At 38.8% G+C, this 23,584-nt stretch overlaps 1 protein-coding gene across 1 annotated transcript in view; it reads right to left on the bottom strand.

Annotated features, from left to right (window-relative positions):
* Positions 1 to 17,511: 17,511 nt before the first annotated feature.
* The window catches only part of LMBRD1 (LMBR1 domain containing 1), a 103,400-nt gene continuing 97,327 nt past the window's right edge, over positions 17,512 to 23,584 (bottom strand). The window contains exons 14-15 of the mRNA XM_079716773.1: positions 18,196 to 18,287; positions 17,512 to 18,057 (exon numbers count right to left, since the gene is read on the bottom strand). Of these exons, the coding sequence (XP_079572899.1) occupies positions 17,941 to 18,057; positions 18,196 to 18,287 (209 nt within the window). The 3' untranslated portion in view covers positions 17,512 to 17,940. The remainder of the gene's footprint in view (positions 18,058 to 18,195; positions 18,288 to 23,584) is intronic.

Below are 23,584 nucleotides of genomic sequence, written 5' to 3'. Positions count from 1 at the left end.
TTAAAAAATATTCTTTTCCATTATAGTTTATCATAGGATATTGAATATAGTTCTCTATGCTATACAGTAGGAACTTGTTTACCTATTCTATATATAAAAGCTTACCTCCGCTAACCCCAAATTCCCACTCCATCCCTCCCCCAGTCCCCTCCCCCTTGGCAACCACCAGTCTGTTCTCTATGTCTGTGATTCTGTTTCTGTTTTATAGATAGGTTCACTTGTGTCATATTTTAGATTCCACATATAAAGCCATGGTTGTTTTGGAAAAGTGATCAAATGAAAGACTCAGCCTTTGTTCATAAAAAGGAATAAACATATTACATGTAGAGTATACATCTGCATACCTAGGAAATATAAAACAATCTGCTAGAAGAACTATTAGAATTAGAGAATTCATCTAACATATAAGGCTCTCCTAGTGAGCTGAGCACCTCTCCCTCCCATTTCTTCTCTGACATTCTCGATCAGGCAGGGCAGTCAAACTGGTCTAGGTGGCAGGTGCACCCAAGGTGGCATGTTCCCCAATGGAGCAGGCACAGGGATTGCTATCTTTCTTTAGATTGAAGTCGAGCTGATGTACAAGGTTGTGTTAGTTTCTGCCATACAGCAGAGTAATTCAGTTACACACATATATACATATCCTTTTATCATGTTCTTTTCCATTATCATTTATTGCAGGATATTGAGCATAGTTCCCTGTGCTATACAGCAGGGTTTTGTTGTTTATCTGTTTTATATATAGTAGTGTGTATCAGCTAACCCCAAACTCCTAATTTATCCCTCTCCCCAGCTACCCCTTTGGTAACCATAAGTTTGTTTTCTACATCTGTGAGTCTATTTCTGGTAAGTTCATTTCTGTCCTGTTTTAGATTCCACATATAAGTGATATCACAGGTATTTGTCTTTCTCTGTCTGACTTACTTCACTTAGTATAATCTCTAGGTCCATTCATGTTTTTGCAAATTTCATCTTTTTTATGGCTGAGTAATATTCCATTGTGTATATGCAACACATCTTCTTTATCCATTCCTCTGTTGATGGACATTTAGGTTGCTTCCATGTCTTGACTATTATAAATAGTGCTGCAATGGTGGTGCACCCATTGGGGTGCGTGTATCTTTTCCAATAAGAGTTTTTCTCTTTTCCAGTTATACGATCAGGAGTGGGATTGCTGGATCATATGGTAGCTCTATTTTTAGTTTTTTAAGGAACCTCCATACTGTTCTCCATAGTGGCTGCACCAATTAACATTCCCACCAACAGTACAGGAGGGTTTCTTTTGCTCCACACCCTCTCCAGAATTTGTTATTTCAAGACTTTTTGACGATGGCCACTCTGACTGGAATGAGGTGACACCTCATTGTAGTTTTGATTCACATTGCTCTAATAAGGAACTGTTATCTTGATGCTTAAGATAGCTGATGTACAAGAGGTGGTTTGAGGCCTTGTCTTCCTGTTATGAAACCAAAACTTGGGTCCACTGACCCACGTGCAGGTTAGCCAATCCGCTGACCCCGGGTTGTGGTGAAGGAAAGTGCAGCGTTTCTTGTACAGCGCCAGACAAGGAGTCCAGGGAAGCTAATGCTCAAAAAGCCTGAACTCCCCGATGGGTTTCAGGGAAGACTTTTTAAAGGCCAGGTGAGGGAGGGGAGTCCCAGGGTGTGTGATCAGTTTGTGCACAGTCCTCTGGTTGGGTGACGGTGGTAACAGGGCAGTGTCACAGGGGTTAATATTACCAATCCTCAGGCTCCAGTAGGTCTGGGGGATACGTGCTCATGGTCACCGAGTAGTTAATTTCTTCTGTTTAATGGGGGGTCTGTAAAACAGCTCAGGAATGTGTATCAGACACTATTATCTAGGTACATCAGGGAGAAGCTAAAGCAGAGGATCTGGGGGAGGGGTCTGTCCTGGGAGGTCCAAAGGATCCCATTCCATACATTTCTCCAGGACTCAGGCAGGCCAGAGTTCCTGTGGTTCTCGGAGAGGGCACAGGATGCAGTGCGGGGCTGAATTTGCTTGCTTGCTACCTCTGGTCTTATGAGGGCTCATTGGGTCATAACAGCCTCGGTGGAGGGGGAGCTAAGGGCAGGAATTGCATGATGGGCTTAACTGCCCCCTTTCCTCCCCTGCTGGTAGACAGTCCCTCTGTCCCAGAACTGGCAGTGATTGGTCAGCTCATTCACCACTGACCCACAAGGGCAGACACTGCTGACAAGGATGGAGAGTCCAAAACAACCTGAATGTCAAGAGGACGTAACATGAGCAAGCAAGCAAAGCAAAATCAGAATACACTGAAGGGGGCATGTAACCCGAAAAAGGAAGGCCAAATGGATCCTGTGGAGCAGAACATTCCCTTTGAGGAAAAAGTGAAGACACAAAAGAATTTAAAATACATCTTAAAGAGATGACATTAGAGCACAAAAATAGACTTTCTGGAAAAAATACATGTACCTAATTTAATTAAGTGATTTTAATAGATTTGCCATATGATCATTTAATTAAAATCATATAATTATCATGTAACATATATGTATAATAAGTAGTTAAAATTTCAATGGACAAACTAAAAAAAGAAGATGGTCACAGCTGAGAACAGGGTTACCAATCAGGAATACAAAATGGTCCAGAATACGGAGGAAAAACACAGAGAGCTGGAGGGGACCGAGGCACAAAGGGGAAAACGGCTCAGGCGCCATGTGGGTGAACCATCTCCACCGGAGTTCCCTTTTCCGTCACTTCTCCTGTGATGCTGCTTTTCTGTTCTGGGAGACAAACATGAAGGGACATGAAGCTGGAGGAGCCCGAGTCCCCAAAAGCTGCCACCAAGCTGCTCTTCTCTGCTGTCCCCCTAACTCAGTTCTTCATAACAGAAACTTCACAAAAAATACATATGTAAAAAGTAAACGTTTAAAGATTTTTAAATCGAGTAAAATCATAACTAATTTCACCATACCAACCAAACTTTACACTTTTTCCAAAAGGGAGAACACAGTACAAGAAATTTGACATGAAAGACTATTATCCAAGCGGGCAAGATTCTATTACTTTTTAAGTCAAACACACAACCTGACGCCGATATGTCCACCAGGCATATCTCCCTGAACAGCTTAAAACAAACTTTCAAAGACTCGTGTCTATAGTGAATTTCTGAAAACTAAGGTATTATTTTCCCCAAGGACCCTTTTCACTTTTAACTGGAGATGCTTTCCTTTCAAAACTGTTGTTTCCAAGTCTTAATAAGAATGAAAATATAAGATTGAACACTTAAGTAAAAAGTATGTTTTTGAAAAGTGGATTTGAGTAATACTTTGGGCATTATTTATAATAAAGCACAAACGAGGCTGAACGCAAATCACAAAGACTTGGCGCTTGAGGAACAAGAGAGAGAGAAACATGCAGGTCCCAGCACTGTTTGTAAGTTCTACAGGTAAAGGACAGAGCAGTTTGCTCCTCTCTGGTATGAAACAATCCATTTGTTTTCTGTAAATATTTATTTTCAAAATCCTAACGTCATAAATCAAAGCCCAGCGTAAATATTTCCTAATCCTTTACTTTTTTTTTTTTTTTTTTGCGGTACGCGGGCCTCTCGCTGTTGTGGCCTCTCCCGTCGCGGAGCACAGGCTCCGGACGCGCAGGCTCAGCGGCCATGGCTCATGGGCCCAGCCGCTCCGCGGCATGTGGGATCTTCCCGGACCAGGGCACGAACCCGTGTTCCCTGCATCGGCAGGCGGACTCTCAACCACTGTGCCACCAGGGAAGCCCCCTAATCCTTTACTTTTGACAGGGTGCTTACCTAAAGCTTTTGTACTTAAAAGGATCCTCACACCTTCAATTTATTTGTAAAAATCCTGACTTCTTCCATGCTTCATTATCAGTGAAGTGGAACAGCTACAGTTGATATTCTGCCCAGAATAAAAAAAGATCAGGAGTACCAATTACCAGCTAGTTGGGTACAGCTGGGAGTATAAACAGAGGTCTACACACGTGCTTCCCAAGGTGGGTTCTAGAATGCCTGTTGATTGCTAGAAAATGCCATCCAGTGACTCACAAGCAGATAAAGAAATTTTTTGGAGCAAAGGTCATGTAGAAGTTGCCCAAGGATTTTGGAAACAATATTTACAGCCACCAACCCAAGGTGGACAGGAGCCTTGGTGATGAGAGGTGTTGATATTATTGGCCTCACACACTCTGTCAGAGTCATACAATCTGCTTTTCTGAAAGCTCCTGAGTAAGCCCATTTATGAAATGAGGCTTTCTCGAAGGTGTGAGAGGATTCTGTCTTGCAGGCTGTATTTGTCTTTGTAATCTCAGTATCTCCTGGAGTCTGGCACGCGGTAAACATTCACAACATGTTTCTGATTGAAATCGCGCTGTGTTTGTTAAGTCACCATGACTCATAATAATTGCCGCTCTCAGGCAAATAATGTCAAAGGAATGCTGCTATAAATGTAAAGAGCGATTTATGTTGAAATGTTAACGTAGTCATAGCTAGATTACCTCTTCAGTATCTCTTAATTGCAGGTTGAGTAAGAGACTGCCTAAAAAAAAGGTCCCTACACTCTCAGAAATTATATAACACTTAAAACAATGGCAAAAGTTTCTTTTCACAGAAAACATCTGCTGTGCCTTAATGCCTAGACATTCCCAACAGTGATGATTTTATCCAGGGAGGTGAGGGAACATGGCTGGATGAAATCAAATAGCAAGCCATTATCCCAACTCCAAAGACAGATGGTTGGAAGACTTAGTTCTGTTGGCAGGAACACCAGTGTACAAAGTAGTAGCAACTACCTTTCACTGAATGTCTACTACAAGCCAGGTGTCACCCTAGGCACTTAGTTGAGCTCTTTGGGTTGTTGTGTAAATGGCCACACACACCTGGGAAGTCCTGGAGGGGGAGGTCCTGAGGCTACAGCCAGGGCATGACCCCTTGACGCCACTCTTTCTTTTATGGGGTCTTCTGGAAATTTCTATAGAGTTTAATTTATTTTTCTTTTCTCTAATGATTCTAAAAGTGCTTAATCTTATAAATATATGATATTTATATCTATTTCAAAAGAACAGTCAGGACAAAAATGTAACTTTGAAGTTGCTGTGATTTTTATGGAGTGAGAGCAAAGCTTGGCTTTTGTTTGGGTTTTGATTACTTCATTTAAAAAATGTATGGTAGGGAGACATGTTCACATCTAGGTTTAAAACGTGCTAAATTGTTGAGATGCATTTTTCAATATTGTTTTAATATATGTTGGAGGAAAGTCTGGCTCTTTTGCATGTGAACAACTTGGATCAGGGAAGAACATGCAACAGTTACAAAGAAATTCAGGAGAAGGAGAAAATTGACTGGGACTTAGAAAAAAGTGAGAAATTGCTTTTACTGAGTAGAAAAGTGGAGTCATGCTGGGAAATGTGGAGCCTCCATGGTCAAAATTTCTTCTTTTTCTGTCAAACCAAAGGGAGGAGAAAGATAGTTTTGAAAGAGAAAAACGCACAATTCTCTGAGGAAATTACTTCAACAACTAAATAGGGAGAGGCTGAGGTAACAGACAGCTGCCACGTCCAGAAGGGCTCCTGGGGGTCATTTGTCTTTGACAGTGTGAAACTGTATTTTACACTGAAAATTGGCACCTGAAGTAGCGTAGATGAAAAATTAGAGGTTCCATTTTTAAAGCTTTAGGAGAAAGATGTAAGGCTGAGAAGAGTTAAAGGTAAAACAGAAAATTAATTCATTAAATTCTGATATTTATATGCCTTTCAATTTTGCCATACTTATTTGCCCTGATAATATACTATGTAATTTTAATTCAAACTATTAAAAAAAATCATCGAATGGAAAAGTTCCTTGGATAGGAGTGTCAGGAGGGGGAAAATTTCCCCTCTACCTCTCTTAAATTCTTATGGCTGGACTAAGAATAAAATTGACACAAGACAGATTAACAGGAGAAAAAACAATTTAATTTTGTGTGCATGGGAGATCATAAAATGACGCTCAGAGACTGACCAAAAGCAGGCAGTTTTTATACTTTTTAGACAAAGAAACAATAAACTTGGGAGGAATTGACAGGATAACGAAACTTAGGCTTTGGGTGCTTAATTAGTGAAGGATCTAAACAGAGTGTGGGCTTGGGGTACTAAATTGAAGCAGCAAGGTTTCTTTATACAGTCTTCTCAGCCCAAATTCCCTGTCCCTTGTGACGAGTGTCCCTCTACTTCCAGATGCAGGAAGCATACTTTTCACATGAGAGATTTATTTCCTGTTTTCAGGGAGACAAACAGGAGAGTCAGTGTCCTTTGTGCACTGGCCATTTCTTAAGTAAATTTAATTCAAAATAATCAATATACCATTGAGGCACATTTTAGAGCAGCCTGCCCTGGGCCCCAACAGGGGCTATGCTTTATACATCTTTGTAGGTCTCCACTTCTGCTCAGTCAGCCCACAGGAATAGTTGTGAAATGAATGGGGAGAGAAACCTGTGTTTTCAGTTTACTCCTTTGGGAAGCTTATCCATTTGAACTCTAGGGACAGAATCGACTGCCGAGGGCCAAACTCAGAAGCCTTCTTGGAGCACGTATTTGCAAATGCGTGATGCTATTGGATTGAAAGTGTGGCCACCTGGAGAATATACACCCCACCCAAAGCACTCAAATCCATTTTGTTTTGAAACCATGTGCCTTCCTAAGGCTTGTACGTATATAGACTGGTCCTTGGTGATAACTGGCTGAGTGCCTGCTGTGTTCTGAGTGCTTTGATAACAGGGTAGGCAATGCGAACCCATTTTACAGATGAAGAAATAGGCTTACAGAAGTAAAATTAACTTGCCTAAATTCACCCAGCTACTAAGCACCTCAGGTCAGATTTTGATCTAGGTCTTTCGTCTCTTTTTACTTTTATCACACTGCTGATGGAAGCAAGTTTGGTGGAGGTGTATGAGGAAACAGAAACTTAGGTAATAAATTGCAAATTCTAGCCTCTAAAGTGACAAATGTTTCACTTAATTTTAATTTGCTTTTGAACCACGCAATGATGGTACGTGTACAATTTTTATTCACTCTGAAAGAGAAAAAAGCTTTACAAATGTTATTTTTTGAATTCACAATGTTCCCAGGAGGAACTGAAGAGAAATTCTCCACTCTGTGCATTTAAGTAAACAGAAACACAAAAACCTAGAAGACAAAGAGTGTACTGTAGTCTTTTCCTAGCCACCCAGCAAGGGAGCCTGTGAGGAAGGAGAAACACAATGGCTGTGCTTCATAATTAGTGCTCTGACTATAACTCACTGCTCCTTTGCTTGAAGTAATTGGGATGTTTCACTCTTGCATTTCATTATTTGGAGTCTTGAAATACAATTTGAGAAAATGAGGTCTCTAAGCAGAAAAAACAAAGACATTAATAGCCATGATTTACATTACAAAAGTTTACATCTCAAGGGTATTTCCTCTATAGGGTTTCTTACACTCTGAGCTCTCATAATATGACTAAATGTTTGTTTTTGAATCTACTAGGTACTTAAATTAGAGGTGGGATTACAGGAATATTTCTTAAATATAAAGTTTTTGGAGCCCTGATTATTAAAGAGCATTATTAAATAAAGGAAAGCACCTTAGAAATAACAACAAAAATAGCTAATAAATATTGAGAATTTATCACCTAACAGACACTAAACTAAGCATTTTATACTGATTTTGTGTCTCCAGTAATCCCATGAAGGGGATAATATTATTATTCCAATTTTACAAATGAAGAAACTGTGACACAGAGAGGAATAATCACTAGTAGATTTGGCCCTCCATATCCAAGGGTCTCACACCCACAGATTCAACTAACCAGGGGTTAAAAATGTTCAGAAAGAAAATATTCCAGAAAGTTCCAAAAAAGCAAAACTTGAATTTCCAGTGCACTAGCAACTGTTTACATAACATTTACATTGTATTAGGTATTATAAGTAATCCAGAGATGATTTAAAGGAAATGGAAGGATGTGGGTAGGTTATATGCAAACATTCCACCATTTTACACATGGGACTTGAACATCCAGAAATTTTGGTATCCACTGGAGGTGTCCTGGATCCAATCCCCTGCAGATACCAAGCAACAACTGTATTCACAATTTTCAACTCTGGAGTCACATTTATAATTCTCTTTGACCAAAAGAGAGAAATAGGACACAAATATTGGAAGTGGAAGGTAATGTAGACATAATTTTGTCCATAATTTCTCCCACTGGGCTCCATATTAGAAGATACAGGACAAACAAATCCTTGATCAAATAAATTCAGAGATCGCTGCATATTGTATTTATTATTTCTCTAGGTCAGTTACAACCTCTGAATTGCTTGAATTCTTTTACAAGTTCATATCACCTTTAAACTGAAAAAGGTATGTTTAATCATGAAAAAACTATGAAACAACATGCTAAAAGCATTTGAAGAAAATTCTTTTTCACATAGTTTACCAGTCCCCCTTCTGTAGTTTTATAAATTTTATGTCATTAGCCAAACTTTCGTTTAGTAAAACTACCTTTAGCAAAATGATTTTTTTTTATTGAAGTATATAGTTGACTTACAATGTTGTGTTAGTTTCAGGTGTACAGCAAAGTAATTTAGTTAAACATATGCATTTTTTTTTTGGATTCTTTTCCATTATAGGTTATTACAAGATACTGAATATGGCTTCCTGTGTTATATAGTAGGACCTTGTTGTTTACCTATATTATATATAGTAGTGTGTATCTGTTAATCGCAAACTCCTAATCTATCTCCTCCCCCTCTTACTATCCTGTTTGGTAACCATAAGTTTGCTTTCTATGTCTGTGATAATATTTCTGTTTTATAAATTTGTTCATTTATATCATTTTTTTAGATTCTACATATGTTATATCATATGATATTTGTCTTTGCCTGATTTACTTCACTTAATATGATAATCTCTAAGTCCAGCCATGTTCCTGCAAATTGCAGTATTTTATTCTTTTTTAGAGCTGAATAATATTCCATTGTATATACGTACCACATCTTAATCCATTCATCTGTCTATGGACACTTTGGTTGCTTCCATGTCTTGGCTATTGTAAATAATGCTGCTATGAACACTGGGGTTCCTGTATCTCTTCAAATTAGAGTTTTCTCCAGAATATGCCCAGGAGTGGGAGTGCTGGATCACAGGGTAACTCTACTTTTAGTTTTTTTTAAGTAACTTCCATACCGTTCTCCATAGTGGCTGCACCAATTTACATTCCCACCAACAGTGTGGTATAGTTCCTTTTTCTCCACATCCTCTGCAGCATTTATTATTTCTATATTTTTTAATGATGGCCATTCTGACTGGTGTGAGGTGATACCTCATGGTAGTTTTGATTTGCATTTCTCTAATAGTAAGCGATATTGAGCATCTTTTCATGTGCCTGTTGGCCATCAGTGTGTCTTCTTTGGAGAAATGTATATTTAGGCCTTCTGTCCATTTTTTGATTGGGTTGTTTGTTTTTTTTTATATTAAGCTGTATGAGCTATTTATATATATTGGAAATTAATTATTTGATTTGCAAATATTTTCTCCCATTCTGTGGGTTGTCTTTTTGTTTTGTTTATTGTTTCCTTTGCTGTGCAAAAGCTTTTAGGCTTAATTAGGTCCCATTTCTTTACTTTTGCTTTTATTTTCATTACTCTAGGAGACAGATCCAGAAAGAGACAGATCCAGAAAAAAAATTGTTGCAATTTATGTCAAAGAGTGTTCTGCCTCTAGCAGTTTTACAGTATCCAGTCTTACAAACGTAAGTCTTTAATCCACGTTGTGTTTATTTTTCTGTACGGTGTTAGAGAATATTGTAATTTCATGTTTTTACATGAAGCTGTCCAGTTTTCCCAGCACCATTACTGAAGAGACTGTCTTTTCTCCATTGTATATTCTTGCCTCCTTTGTCATAGATTAATTGACCATAAGTGTGTGGGTTTATTTCTGGGCTTCCTATCCTGTTCCATTATCTATGTGTCTGTTTGTTCCAGTACCATACAGTTTTGATGACTGTAGCTTTATACTGTAGTCTGAAGTCGGCAAGCATGATTCCTCCAGCTCTGTTCTTCTTTCTCAAGATTGTTTCGGTGAATTGGGGTCTTTTGTGTTTCCATACAAATGAAAAAAATTTTTGTTTTAGTTTTGTTTAGTTCTGTGAAAAGTGCCATTGGTAATTTGATGGGGATTGCATTGAATCTGTAGACTGCCTTATAGTCATCTTAATAATATTGATTCTTCTAATCCAAGAACATGGTATATCAAACCATCTGTTTGTGTCATCTTCAAATTCTTTCATCAGTGACTTATAGTTTTTGGAGTACAGGTCTTTTGCCTCATTAGGTAGGTTTATTACTAGTTATTTTATTCTTTTTCATGAGATGGTAAATGGGATTTTTTCCTTAATTTCTCTTTCTGATCACAGAAATTGACAGTTTATATAGACTTCTGTATATTAATTTTGTATCCAGTAACTTTAACAAGTTCATTGATGAGCTCTAATATTTATCTGGTCGTGTCTTTAGGATTTTCTATGTATTGCACCGCATCATCTGCAAACAGTGACAGTTTTACTACTTCTTTTCCAATTTGGATTCCTTTTATTTCTTTTTCTTGTCTGATTGCTGTGGCTAGGACTTCCAAAACTATGTTGAATAAAAGTGGTGAGTGTGGGCATCCTGTCTTGTTCCAGATTTTAGCAAGAAGGCTTTCAGCTTTTCACCACTGAGTATTATGTTGGCTGTGGGTTTGTCATAAATAGCTTTTATTATGTTGAGGTATGTTCTCTCTATGCCTACTTTGGTAAGAGTTTCTATCATGAATGGATGTTGAATTTTATCAAATACTTTTTCTGCATCTATTGAGATGATCATGTGGTTTTTGTCTTTTCTTTTGTTGATGTGGTGTATCACATTGATTGAATTGCATATGTTGAACCATCCTGTGACCCTGGGATGAATCTAACTTGCACGTGATATCTGATCTCTTTTATGTGTTGTTGGATTCAGTTTACTAGTATTTTGTTGAGAATTTTTGCATCTACATTCATCAAAGATATTGGCCTGTAATTTTCTTTTTTGGTAGTGTTTTTGTCTGGTTTTAGTATCAGGGTGGTGGTGGCTTCATAGAATGTCTTTGGGAGTGTTCCATCCTCCTCAATCTTTTGGAAGAGTTTGAGAAGGATTGGTATAAGTTCTTCTTTGTATTTTTGGTAGGATTGGTCTGTGAAGCCATCTGGTCCTGGACTTTTGTTTGTAGGCATTTGATTTTTTGTTTGTTTTTGTTTTTTGGGTTTTTTTTTTTTTTTTTTTTTTACAGATTCTATTTCACTTCTAGTTATTGGTCTGTTCAAACTACTTTTTTTTTTCTTTATTCAGTTTTGGTGGAGCATGTTTCTAGAAACTTGTCCATTTCTTCTAGGTTGTCTAATTTGTTGGCATATAATTGTTCATAGTATTCTCTTTTGGTTTTTGGTATTTTTGTGGTATCAGTTGTTGTTATTTCTCTTCTTTCATTCTTATTTTGTTTATTTGGGTCTTCTCTCTTTTCTCTTGGTGAGCCTGGCCAGAGGGTGTCAATTTTGTTTGCCCTTTCAAAGAACCAGATCTGGATTTTACTGATTTTTTTCTATTTAAAAAAAATTTCTATTTATTTCTTCTCTGATTGTTATTTCCTTCCTTCTGATTTTAGGTTTTGTTTGTTCTTCTCTTTCTAATTCTTTTAGGTGGTAGGTTAGTTTGTTTATTTGAGGTTTTCTTGTTTCTTGAAAAAGGCCTGTATGGCTATGAACTTCCCTCTGAGAACTGCTTTTGCTGCATCCCATAGATTTTGTATGGTTGTTTTCATTGCCATTAGTCTCAAGGTATTTTTAAATTTCCTCTTTGATTTCATCATTTATCCATTGGTTTTTAAGTAACATATTGTTTAGACTCCTTGTAATTGTTTTTTTTCTCATTTCTTTCTCTGTCATTGATTTCTAGTTTCATGCAATTGTGGTCAGAAAAGATGCTTGAAATAATTTCTATCCTCTTAAATTTGTTGAGGCTTGTTTTGTGCTCTGTTATGTCATCAATCTTAGAGAATGTTCTATGTACACTTGAAGATAATGTGTATTCTGTTTTGGGGGGATGTAATGTGCTGAAAATATTAAGTCTAGCTGTTCTATTAGATAATTTAGGATCTCTGTTGCTTTATTGATTTTCTGTCTAGAAGATCTGTCAATTGATGTGAGTGGGGTGTTAAAGTCTCCTACTATTATTGTATTCCCATCAATTTCTTTATGTCTGTTAGTGTTTGTTTTATGTATTTGGGTGCATATATATTAATGAGTGTAATATCCTCTTCTATTGATCCTGTTATCATTATATATTGTCCTTCTTTATCTTTATGGCCTTTGTTTTAAAGTCTATTTTGTCTGATATGAGTATTGCGATCCCCGCTTTCTTGTCATTTCCATTTCCATGAAAGATCTTTTTCTATTCTGATACTTTCAACCTATGTGTGTGCTTTGCTCTAAAGTGGGTCTCATGTAGGTAGCATATTGTAGGCTCTAGTTTTTTTTATCTGTCACTCTGACTTTTGATTGGAACATTTAGTCCACTGACATTTAAAGTAATTATTGTATTTATTGTATATGTATTTATTGCCATTTTAAACCTTATTTACCAGTTGACTTTGCATTTCTTCCTTTCTTTTTCTTTTTGTTATTCCTATTGTGGTTTGATGATTTTCTTTTGTATTATGCTTGTTTTCTTCTTTTTGATTTTTGTGATTCTATTGTATGCCTTTGATTTCTGATTACTGTTTTTAAAGTATGTCAATCCCTTCTTATATCTACTTGCTTTAGACTGTTAGTCATATAGGCTCAAACACATTCTAAAAACAAATCTACAGGTTCTTACTCTCCTCCCCCACATTTTATGATTTAGATGTCCTCTTTTACATCTTCATGTTTATCCTTCTGCCATTCATTGCGGTTATCATCACTTTAGGAAAAATGTTTTTATTTTTTAATCTGTGTACTGGCTTATTTAAGTGATTTACTTTCCAACTGTGATTTTTCTCTTTGCTATAGATTCTTGCTTCTTTTTTATTTAGAAAAGAACTTTCAAGATTTTTTTTAGGATAGGTTTAGTATTGCTGTATTCTCTTAGTTTTTGCTTGAGAAATTCTTTGTCTCTTCTTCTATTCTAAATGATAATCTTGCTGGGTAGAGTATCCTAAGTTGCAGATTTTCCCCTATATCATGCCACTCCCTTCTGGCCTGCAAAGTTTCTGTAGAGAAATCAGCTGGTAGCCTTATAGGGGTTCCCTTGCAATTAACTCTGTTTTTCTCTTTCTGCCTTTAGAATCCTCTCTTCATCTTTAAACTTTTGCCATTTTGATTACAGTATGCCTTGGTGTTTGGGGCCCTCTGTATACCTTGTACTTGGACATGTTTCCTTCTTTAGGTTTGGGAAGTTTTCAGCCATGTCTTCAAATACATTTTTGAACCCCTTTCCTCTTTCTTCTCCTTCTGGGATCCCTATTATACATAGATTGGCTCACTTTATATTATCCCATAGGTCTCTTATATTGCTTTCATTTTTTTTCCATTTGTCTTTCTGTTATTTTGATTGGATGATTTCCATTATTCTATCTTCCAGATCACTTATTCGTTCTTCTGCATTATTCAATCTGCTATTCATTGCCTTTAGCTCAGCTTTTGTGTCGGAAATGAGTTTTCTAATTTTTCTAGGCTCCTCTTTATGGTTTCTAGTTCCTTTTTACAGTCATTTGCATTTCTATCGATAATTTTTTTTTTTTGGCCACACCACGTGGCTTGTGGGATCTTAGATCCCTGCATTGAACCTGGGCCCTCAGCAGTGAAAGCATGCAGAGTCCTAACCACTGTACCACCAGGGAATTCCCTCAATAAACTTTAATTCCTTCTGTATTTTCACTGTCTTTTTAAAACTTGGTGTCTGAAGAGGTCTGTTTCATTGTTATTTCAGGGGAATTCTCTTGACCTTTTAATTGGGAGTGGTTCCTCTGCTTCTTCATTTTACTTATATTTCTGATTCTATGAGTTTAGGAGAAACTGTGTTCTTGGAGGGTTGTTTTTATGAGGGAACATCCCTTTGTAGCCTGTGTGGTTTTAACATTTTTGGTGTGAGGGCTGTTTTTTGTATGGATGCCTGCCATGTCTTTCTTCAGTGTGTGCTGGCCATTATCCCCTTGATAGCGGGTGTGACTGGTGTTGTGGTGACCAGAGCCTGCACTGGATGTTGAGCGGGGCCTCCTCTTTGCTCTGTGGCTGTCACCGCCCTATTGTGGGGCAGGGTCTGCTCCCTAGTTGTTGGAGTAGAAGCCACCAGATCCGTTTCTGAGCTGTGGTGTGTATAGGTGGATTGGAGCATGCCCACTGGGAGATGAGCCACTGAGTATTCCTTCACTGGAGTTGTCCACCAGGGAGTGCGCTCTGTGGCGTCACCTGAAACCTGTTGTGAGGGCTCACGTTATTGTTGGCACTGCCCTCGGCCCTGGCTCAATTGTGGGAATGTTGGCAATCGTCCCTGGTGTCCCTCAGGTGCTCTGTTCACAAAGCCACCGGTGCAGATCCACTGAAGACGTCAGGTACCAGGACCGCAGCAGTCATGCACTTGGACCCACCATGGGAACTATGGAGGCAGCCCAGACCCTGGCTCTGTCTCTGCATGCATGTGCCAACAGAGCCCACAGCTGCTAAGGCCAGACCTGACCCAGCTGCGGGAGTACCCGTCGTTCACTTGGAAGTCCTGTAGGCAGAGCTTACAAAGCTGGTGGTGGTGGTGTAAATCTGCAGATCCCACGGCTGAGGGGAGGGCTCAGATTTCATCCGTTTCCTAAGTCATGCGGCCCCTGGGGATCAGCTCTGATTTCAACACCGCCTCTGCGTGTGGGCAATCTGCTGGCACTTACGAGCTCCCAGAGCTTGTAGAGGTGGCACCGAGCCAGTTGAGAGTGCACCAAGAAAGAGGCTGCTATGGAGGCCCCGCCCCTCCCTTCATGCACCACTTAATGAAGGTGCTTCACTTCTATGGCAGGCCCAGGCTTCTTCTGTGTACACCCCTGGTTGCAGCCATACCACACTCCAGCCCCTTCAAGCTGACTCCACACAGCCAACACCAGCCCTCTCCCTGGGTCTGTCCTCTAAAGTCCGAGTTTAGCACCCGGACCCACATGCAACAGAGAACAAGTCTCAGGCTGGCATGTGCAGGGCAATGGCATGGACCACCTATGCAGTTCTCTTTCTGTTCTGCCTGCTGCCAACTTGCTGTTGTGCTCTCCTTCAAGCCTCTAAAGCTCCCTTTCTGTCCTGGCTGATCTCTCTGCCAGTGAAGGGGCTTCCCAGGATGTGGGAACTTCTGCTCTTTCACAGCTCCCACCTAGGGGCGCAGGTCCCATCCCAATTTCTTTTTTCTTTCGTCCTACCTGGTTATGTGGAGATGTTTCTTGCAATATTGGGTGTCTGAGATATTCTGCCACCGTTCAGTAGGTATTCTGTGAGAACTGTCCACATGTATGAGTATTTTTGATGTATTTGTGGGAGGAGGTGAACTCCACGTCCTTCTATTTCGGCATCTTGATTCTTCTCCCATAAAGCTTTGAATTAGCAAATTCGCTTGCCAACTGAGTGCTTTCCAAGTGCAGGGAGCTGCTCTGGCACCAGGGTCAAAGTTGAACGACCAGATATGTGTTCAAGGACTTGCAGCCCAGAGGAAGCAGCCCTGAAGCTAACAGTCACAACACACTGTACAGGGAGCCCTGTGAGCAGGGAAAAGACAGCACCTAACTGTGCCTAGGAGACTGGGGGGGTAACTGACCAGATAACGTCATGGCTGAGATCTGAAGAGTAAGGATTCTCTTAGGAGACAAGAGGAGGGGAAGTGTGTCATAGGCAGAAGGGACAGTTCAGCAGAGTGGGGATGTGAGAAATCAGAGCCATTTGGATAATGGTGAGACATCTGTGGGGATGGCAGTGAAAACTGGATAGGTAGGTAGGACACACACCAGAACGGCCTTAGATGTCACATGAAAGCTATGAATTTCATTCTGAAACAACGGAAAGCTTTTCACAGCAAAGAAATGTCATCATCTGATTTGTGTTTTCACTGTTGAGGAAGGACTGAAAGGAGCTGGGACTCAGCAGAAAGCCCAATGAGGAAATTAAGAAGCACTGTGCGTTAGAAGGCTTGGGCTGCTGTAACAAAATACCACAGACTGGGGGGCATAAACTGAAACTTATTTTCTCACAGTTCTGGAGGCTGGTAGTCCACGATCAAGGTGCCGGCAGGGTCGGGTTCTCCAGAGGCCTCTCTCCTTGGCCTGCAGGTCCTCACGTGGCCTTTTCTCTATGCACACACATCCCCGATGTCTCCTCCTCTTCTTATAAGGGCACCCGTCATACTGGATTAGGGCGCCACCTAATTACCTCTTTAAAGACCCAATCTCCAGATACAGTCAGAGTCTCAGTTACTAGGGGTTAGGACTTCAATATGGAAATTTTTCTGTGGCGGCGCGGGGGGGACACAACTCAGTCCGTAACATAGTAAGAATGGAGAAGAGGGAAAATGGAAGGACAGTTAAGCAGAGATCAACATGGCCTGATTAGTGATGGGCCAGGTACACACAGGAGATAAGGAGGTCTGCTTGAGTTTTGGTTTTGGCAACCAGGTATGTGCTGGTGCCATCTGTCAAAAAAATGAATAAAGAAGGAGGCTTGGTATGACCAGAAAAACGAGTTCAATTATCAACATGCTGCAATTGAAGTAGTAATTTCTAGTTAACAGGTAAGTAAAAGTTTGGAAACTGAGGGTATATGAGATTGTCCAAAAAGAAAATGTGAAATAAGAACAGAAGGGAATGGAATCTTGGTGAATAACATCAAAGGTGCCAAACATGAAGGGTGTGGAGGTCTATCCAGAGAGACAAAGAATGAGAGCAAAGTGACACAAAAATTAAGAGATGAACTGAATGGGAGATGGTTAATTCCTAAGTCTTTTTCAGAAACTTAATGGTATTCTACTTCAAGGATCATAATATGTGCTTTTCATGAGTTCTAATTTGCCTGTGTTAGTAAACTAGGATCTCAGTATCCAGGATGCCTTCAAAATACCCTATCGATAGTATATAGCTTTCCCTATATCTTTTGCAAATTCTAAATCTTTAGAATGAGAAAATATTTTTAAAGGTAAAGTATGATGTCATATATCTTAAACTGATCAGTACCCTGATTTTTTTCAGGATTACTTATTCTTGACAATATTCCCATTTATGCTGGAATACAACTTTTGAGGTTATTTATAACAATGTATATGCCTTAAAATACTGTAGAGGTGATAAGATATCTAATGGACTGAACAATATAATACATCTTGGCACACCAAGCAGCCTGAAATCTGTTCATGAAATCTATTTCAATGGTGCTAGTGATTTAATGTAGAAAATAGAAAACAAGCTGCATAGTGGAATAACGTTTATTTATCAGCTATACTGTGAATATTATTTTTCAACAATCAGATATAGACACTTGAAAATTCCACAGTACTCTAGAGACCCAAAGGCACAGATACAAGTGATTTATTATGTTTTTAAAAAGTGACCAAAGGGAATATTAATTCTGGAAGACTTTCAATCAATTCAACACTATTATACACTAGAGGAAAAAAAAATTGTTACAAACATTCCCTCACAAGGCCAGTACTTTTATATTTATATAGTATTATTATAGCAATTTAAAATGTTAATCTATGATATAATAATGTCACTTCAGAAAACATAAAAAATATAGTTTTTTTTTTAATAGCCATGCTCTCATTTTTGATGAAAGCTAGTCAGTTCATTCTCATGTTAGTTTGACACTTTACAAATGCACAAGAGATGCAGAGTCAGCTTAGTAAACCTGTGTAACAGAAGCCCTCAGACGGAGTGGAGAGAGGGCTCATCATCACTCAGGTCTGAGTCATCCTCATCCACCCCTTCAATGACCGACTTCTTCCCTTTACAGCAGGAGACAGTCAACCCAATCATGAACACCTGCAAATGTAAATAAGGTGTACGTTATTTCTCAAACCTGAAGTCATCCAGAAAGCACCAAATTTAAAACCCAATAGCATTGCTGTGACAAAAACAGGCCACTAATGGTCACAGCATCCCTGGGACACCTGTACTTACCCCAAGAAAGGCCCAGTTACCAAAGTAGTAGGCGGCACTGAAGAACCAGAACTTGTGAAGGAACAGGTAGGTCCGGGTGACAATACACTGATCTATAAAAGCAAATAAAGGACTAGGGTGAGGTAGTTTCTCTTTTGAAATAGACTATTAATACTTGACCTAAAAGGTTATTAAGCAAGACTAATTATCAGTGTTAGAGACAGGATTGAAATCTAGGCCTATCTCCAAAGCCCACTCTTTCAATCACCTTAATATAGTTTAAATTATCAACTAATATGACATATTTTTAAAAGTGAATGCTACCAATGTAACCCCAGCTCTTAGGTATAAAAAATTATATTGGCTAGTTCAGTGTAATTGAAAAAGCATTTTAACCTGGAATGCCAGACACATCCTAAAACAAAACAAAGTTTTCCTGATGAAGAATGAAGAAAGTAATCAGATGTGGTTAGCATTCTTTTCTAAGAATCCAACTGAGATTTTTTTGAGCTTTTTTTTCTTTTTAAGAATGCTATTGAAAAAATGGTCACTGCTTATACAGAAATACAGAAAAATCATTATCTACTGATTTGCTTACTGTCTGAATTTTAGACAGCATTATAGCTTGAATTTAAAAAGAAATCACTTACTTTTCTCCTTCAAAAAAAAAAAAAGTAACCTTTAAAGAGAAATTGGCAGACTGGTTACTTGGTATTTGTGTGAGACTCCATACTATTTTATCCAAACACATTGTTTCCATTAGTTTACAAAGTCCTTTATCTAGTAAAGGAAGTCTAAGGAAATACTTGTTTATGAAAACCACTTGTCCCATGGATTTCTGAAAAGTAGCATTAGGTTCTATTTTATCCCAACCCTCCCCTCCCTTCCCCTACAGTTCAGCATGTCCTTCCGGATGGCTCAATGCCCAGCTGGACAGACAGCCTCTGCTTCTGGCAGGAAAACATGCCATTTAACAGAGAAGCACCTTCCTCTCAGAAGCAGGACAGCAATTTAATGCAGATCCTCTGATCCCCAAGGGCCCCCTTCGTATTCCTCGTTCTCTTTCTCAACACAAAAGTCTAAGAGGAATATTCCAAGCATCCTAAGAAAAACCAAAAAGGTATCAAGCAGCAGGGGAGGGACAAATGTTTCTCTCCTGTCCTACAGTCCCTGGCCCCCCAGATCACGGCCTCACACCAGGCGCCAGAGCTCAGGCAGCAGAGACGCCTCCCGGCAGGAAAACCACTGGTCAGCCACTCTGCCCCAGAGCAAATTCTCCCCTCGATCACAGAAGGTGCTTCACAGTAATATAACATACTCAATTTGCCACTTTTTCCACTGGATTGGCCTGAATATTCCACAGTACCCATCAGAATACCTGGCATTCATATTCAGTATGACTGCTGAAAAACTAAACTTTTTAAAAAGGGGATATTTTACTTTAAAATCATATTGCTAAATAATACATTTTCTAATTTCTTTTGACTAAAATCTGAGAAGATTCCAAGGATGTCGAAACAAGATGCTCTGAATATGCCTCGAAAATGAAAGTATAACTTAAATGTCCAGCACGACAAAGCAAGTCCAGGCCCTGGTCTTGACAGACTTGACGTCAGGTATCATTTGGTCACTTCTCTGCCATGTGAATGGGCAAGTCTGAACCACGAGACTCTGCTTGTCACCACACTTCCTGATAGGGTCATCTTGAAGACCAAACGAGGGTTGCAAAGTGGAAGTTAATGTCCATTTTCTTCTTCAAGATATACTAAGACCATGATAAAGAATAAAATTTTCAAGAGCTGCTCAAATGGTGCCAATAAAAACTCATCTTAAGATTTTAGAAGATTATGTGCACACTAGTAGTGAGGAAAATACTCGCTTGGGTATTAGCATCATGACTAATCTGTACATGTTCATTATTCTTCTGTCTCTACAGTCAAAACAGATACAAATGAATTTGGTGAAATTTAAATGTGTATAATTCAGTAAAAGGATACCTGCTGCACAGCAATATACTTTTAAATAAAAATAACCAATTTGAAATGAAGAACGGAACGGCCTGTAAAAAATGCCTGTTCACAGTTATTTTAAAAACATCAACGCTTTTTGAGCGTTGTGCCAAGGGCTTTCTCTAGTTGCGGCGAGCGGGGGGTACTCTGTTGCGATGAGCAGGCTTCTCATTGCAGTGGCTTCTCTTGATGCTGAGCACGGCCTCTAGGCACGTGGGCTTCAGTAGTTTTGGCGTGTGTGGGCTCAGTAGTTGTGGCTCGCAGGCTCTACAGCACAGGCTCAGTAGTTGTGGCACACGGGCTTAGCTGCTCGGCGGCGTGTGGGATCTTCCCAGACCAGGGCTCGAACCCGCGTCCCCTGCATTGGCAGGCAGATTCTTAACCACTGTGCCACCAGGGAAGCCCACAAACCTGTTTTTAAAAAGTTATTCAACCTTCTCAACATTGCTAATGCTCTAAACTTAAAAAATAAAAAGTTCTATTACTCATTTCCATACCTAAAGGTATTTGGGGGGTCAGAACTTGAGTGAACCAGAAATTTCAAGGCTAGAACAGGGATTACAAGACAAAGGCTGAGCTGGCAAAAGCAGGTAGAATCAAATCACTTTTCCCAGGGGGTCTAATAATCCACTCAGTGACATTTTAAATTGGCTATACCTGCTGATTATTTTCCCCACCACAAAAACAACATATCTTAAATATTTTTCCTATCACATTATTTTACATGTTTACCACTTTCAAAGGCTGGAGATTTGATGCAAGCCTTCTAAAATAAGAAAAAAATGTACATTGTTAGTGTTCTGCTTTGTTGTTGAAAAAGTATGTAACAGCTTTTACAGTTATCTTTATATGTATATGTCATTATATTTATATGTGTATAAAGTGGCATATGTCCACAGAGGAATGTTAGTTAATAATCCCCATGCATATATTTTATGTTTGAGCGATAACTCCACACTGAATACACCATCTGCCACCTCCCAGCTGCCCACCTGAATCATAGATATCTAGGAGATCTAGAGAGGTGTTTCTACTGCTATCTAAAAAACTACAGTAAGTATTTCGAACTTGGTTTGGCCTTCAAAGTAAATGTGAATTCCTCAATTTAGGGAGTACATTCTAAAACTGGAATTGTTCAGGAGACTTCTGGCTGTTATTCCTCACAGGGACACATAAACTTCCAATTACACCAAAGAGTGCATGTTTACAATGAAAAGCTAAAAATAGGGGTTCAGACAAAATTTTTTCTTCAAAGTGGCCATACAGTAAGGATCAGGATTAAAAGAACCAAGAAAGAGCCCCTGGAGCCTATGAATAGAATCAAAATCCTGCTTCTACCATCCTCCCCCCATCTGCTCTCACTTATCATCAAACTAGATGAGTAACTAACAGAAAGTGCCATTAAACTTGTTTCTCATGTAACAGCCACCTTTATAAATATACCTGATAGATTTAATACTACTTATTTCTTGTTTCCTTTTAGACCACTGGTTATGTCATTGTTAATGTATGCTGACTGCCATTAACATAACTTTGCTCATTAACTATAATAAACAGCACCTTCTACTTTAACTATGTTTTGAAAAATACTTAGTGCTGATTTAAGCCACCATTATGCCATCGCCATGTTACACCTTCACTTGAAATCAGCTTAGAATTAATTAACTCTATATTTGTACTTTACTTATAAAACAAATCCTTATGTTACATGTGCATACAGAGAGAGGGCATTTGGGAAAATTCATGTACCACAGAGAATTTTAAAGCAATTTCTTTGTTTGACTAGTGACAAAAAAACTGGGAGAAGACTGGACTGTTTATAACACCACTTCCTTTCTCATGGTTGCCCGTGATCGTGCTAACTTTGGTTTCTGATTAGGGTCTTGCTACTACTGAATACAATAGACATACAAATCTTAACTGGAAACAGGCTAAGGATCTCAGGCTTTACTGTGATATGATTAGGAATTATTTATCAAATGGTTTTAACAAAGGGGATAACATGAGTGCACTGCAGGCTGGCAGAGGGAACTGAGAGTAGGAAGAGGTTCATCAAACCTGGAAACAATCCAAGTGAAAACACGAGCTGTTGGGATGAAAGGAAGGCTGGATCTGAGCTTCTGGGGAGTAAAATGCCAGTGAGTAACTACTGTCAAATGGATTTACAGCATGTGAAATATATAGGCACAAAAAGATCTGAACAACTAGCAACATATATCCAAATAAGGAGGGCAGAAAAAATTTAAATATGTAATAAAAACCAAAATTGTATGCTCATCTGAAACTTAACAAATGGCATACAGTTTAATAATGTTTTGTTAAATCTCACTGCAGGAGATGGGTAAAAGGGAAAGAAAGAATTGGTGAACATCAAACATCACAGAAATTCTAAAGGAAATTGATTTTTATATTTTATGGATATATAAATTGTACCAGGCTAATAAAGATAGCACTTGCCACATGTTTTGTACTAAAGAGTAACTTTTTATAGTGACTATTTTAAGAACCAGTATCATCTGTGTTGAGCTCTGATTACATTTAAGTAAGTTTAATGTATTTCAAAGATGCTAAAATATGTATTGCTCCTTTAAGAAAGAATGCACCTAATTTCATTTGTCTTGACCATATAAAAATAATTGGCCATACCCAACTTATAAAAGAGAGCCACAAAGGTTAAGTATTAGCATAACATGTAGACACAATCTTAAACTGTATTAGTAAACCCTAAATTAATTAGATTTACTATTACTCTTAATTGTCCAAGATAGTAAAACATAAAACAACTGCTTTCTATTACTTTATCTTTTTCATAAAATGGTAGCAATTTACAGGGTATAGCAGAAAATATTAGAGACAGAAAATTGAGATTTGGCTCTTGAGTCTGCCACTTATATTTACTGTGAGATTCTGGAATCATTTAACTTCTAAGTATCAGTTTCTTTCTAAGTGTCATTGAGATAATATCTACTTCTGACAGATAGTGATAAGATAAACTGAACTTCTGAGAATTAGAGAGAATTCTACATGTGCTTAAAGAAAAAAAAAAGGTTGACGTTTTAGGAGACAGCATCCTTAAGCAAGCATCTATAAAAAGTGGCTGAGAAATTTTACAAAATCACCTGGGCTGTCTTCAGAGTGGACTCCGAAGAACTGAGAAACCTTACACCTAGCTAACTTCAGTGGACTGTCCTAGCTGAACTGTCATCAACACAATCAAAATGTCACCTAGGAAAACAACTTAGACAGTAAGAGACTTTCTGGATCTCAAGCAAAACCCAAGAAAAATATGCTGTGATCGATACTTAATTTTCTGGTCTGCACGGCAACCTCACTTGACAACGGACACAATACATAAGGCTTTCTCAGCTGGATGATACCAGCCAATGTCAGTGAGGCCCTCT

This window comes from Hyperoodon ampullatus (genome assembly GCF_949752795.1).
Source record: "Hyperoodon ampullatus genome assembly, chromosome: 12".
Classification (NCBI taxonomy): Eukaryota; Metazoa; Chordata; class Mammalia; order Artiodactyla; family Ziphiidae; genus Hyperoodon; species Hyperoodon ampullatus.
Note: the sequence above shows the minus strand (reverse complement) of the source record. Positions and strands in the feature narration are given on the sequence as shown.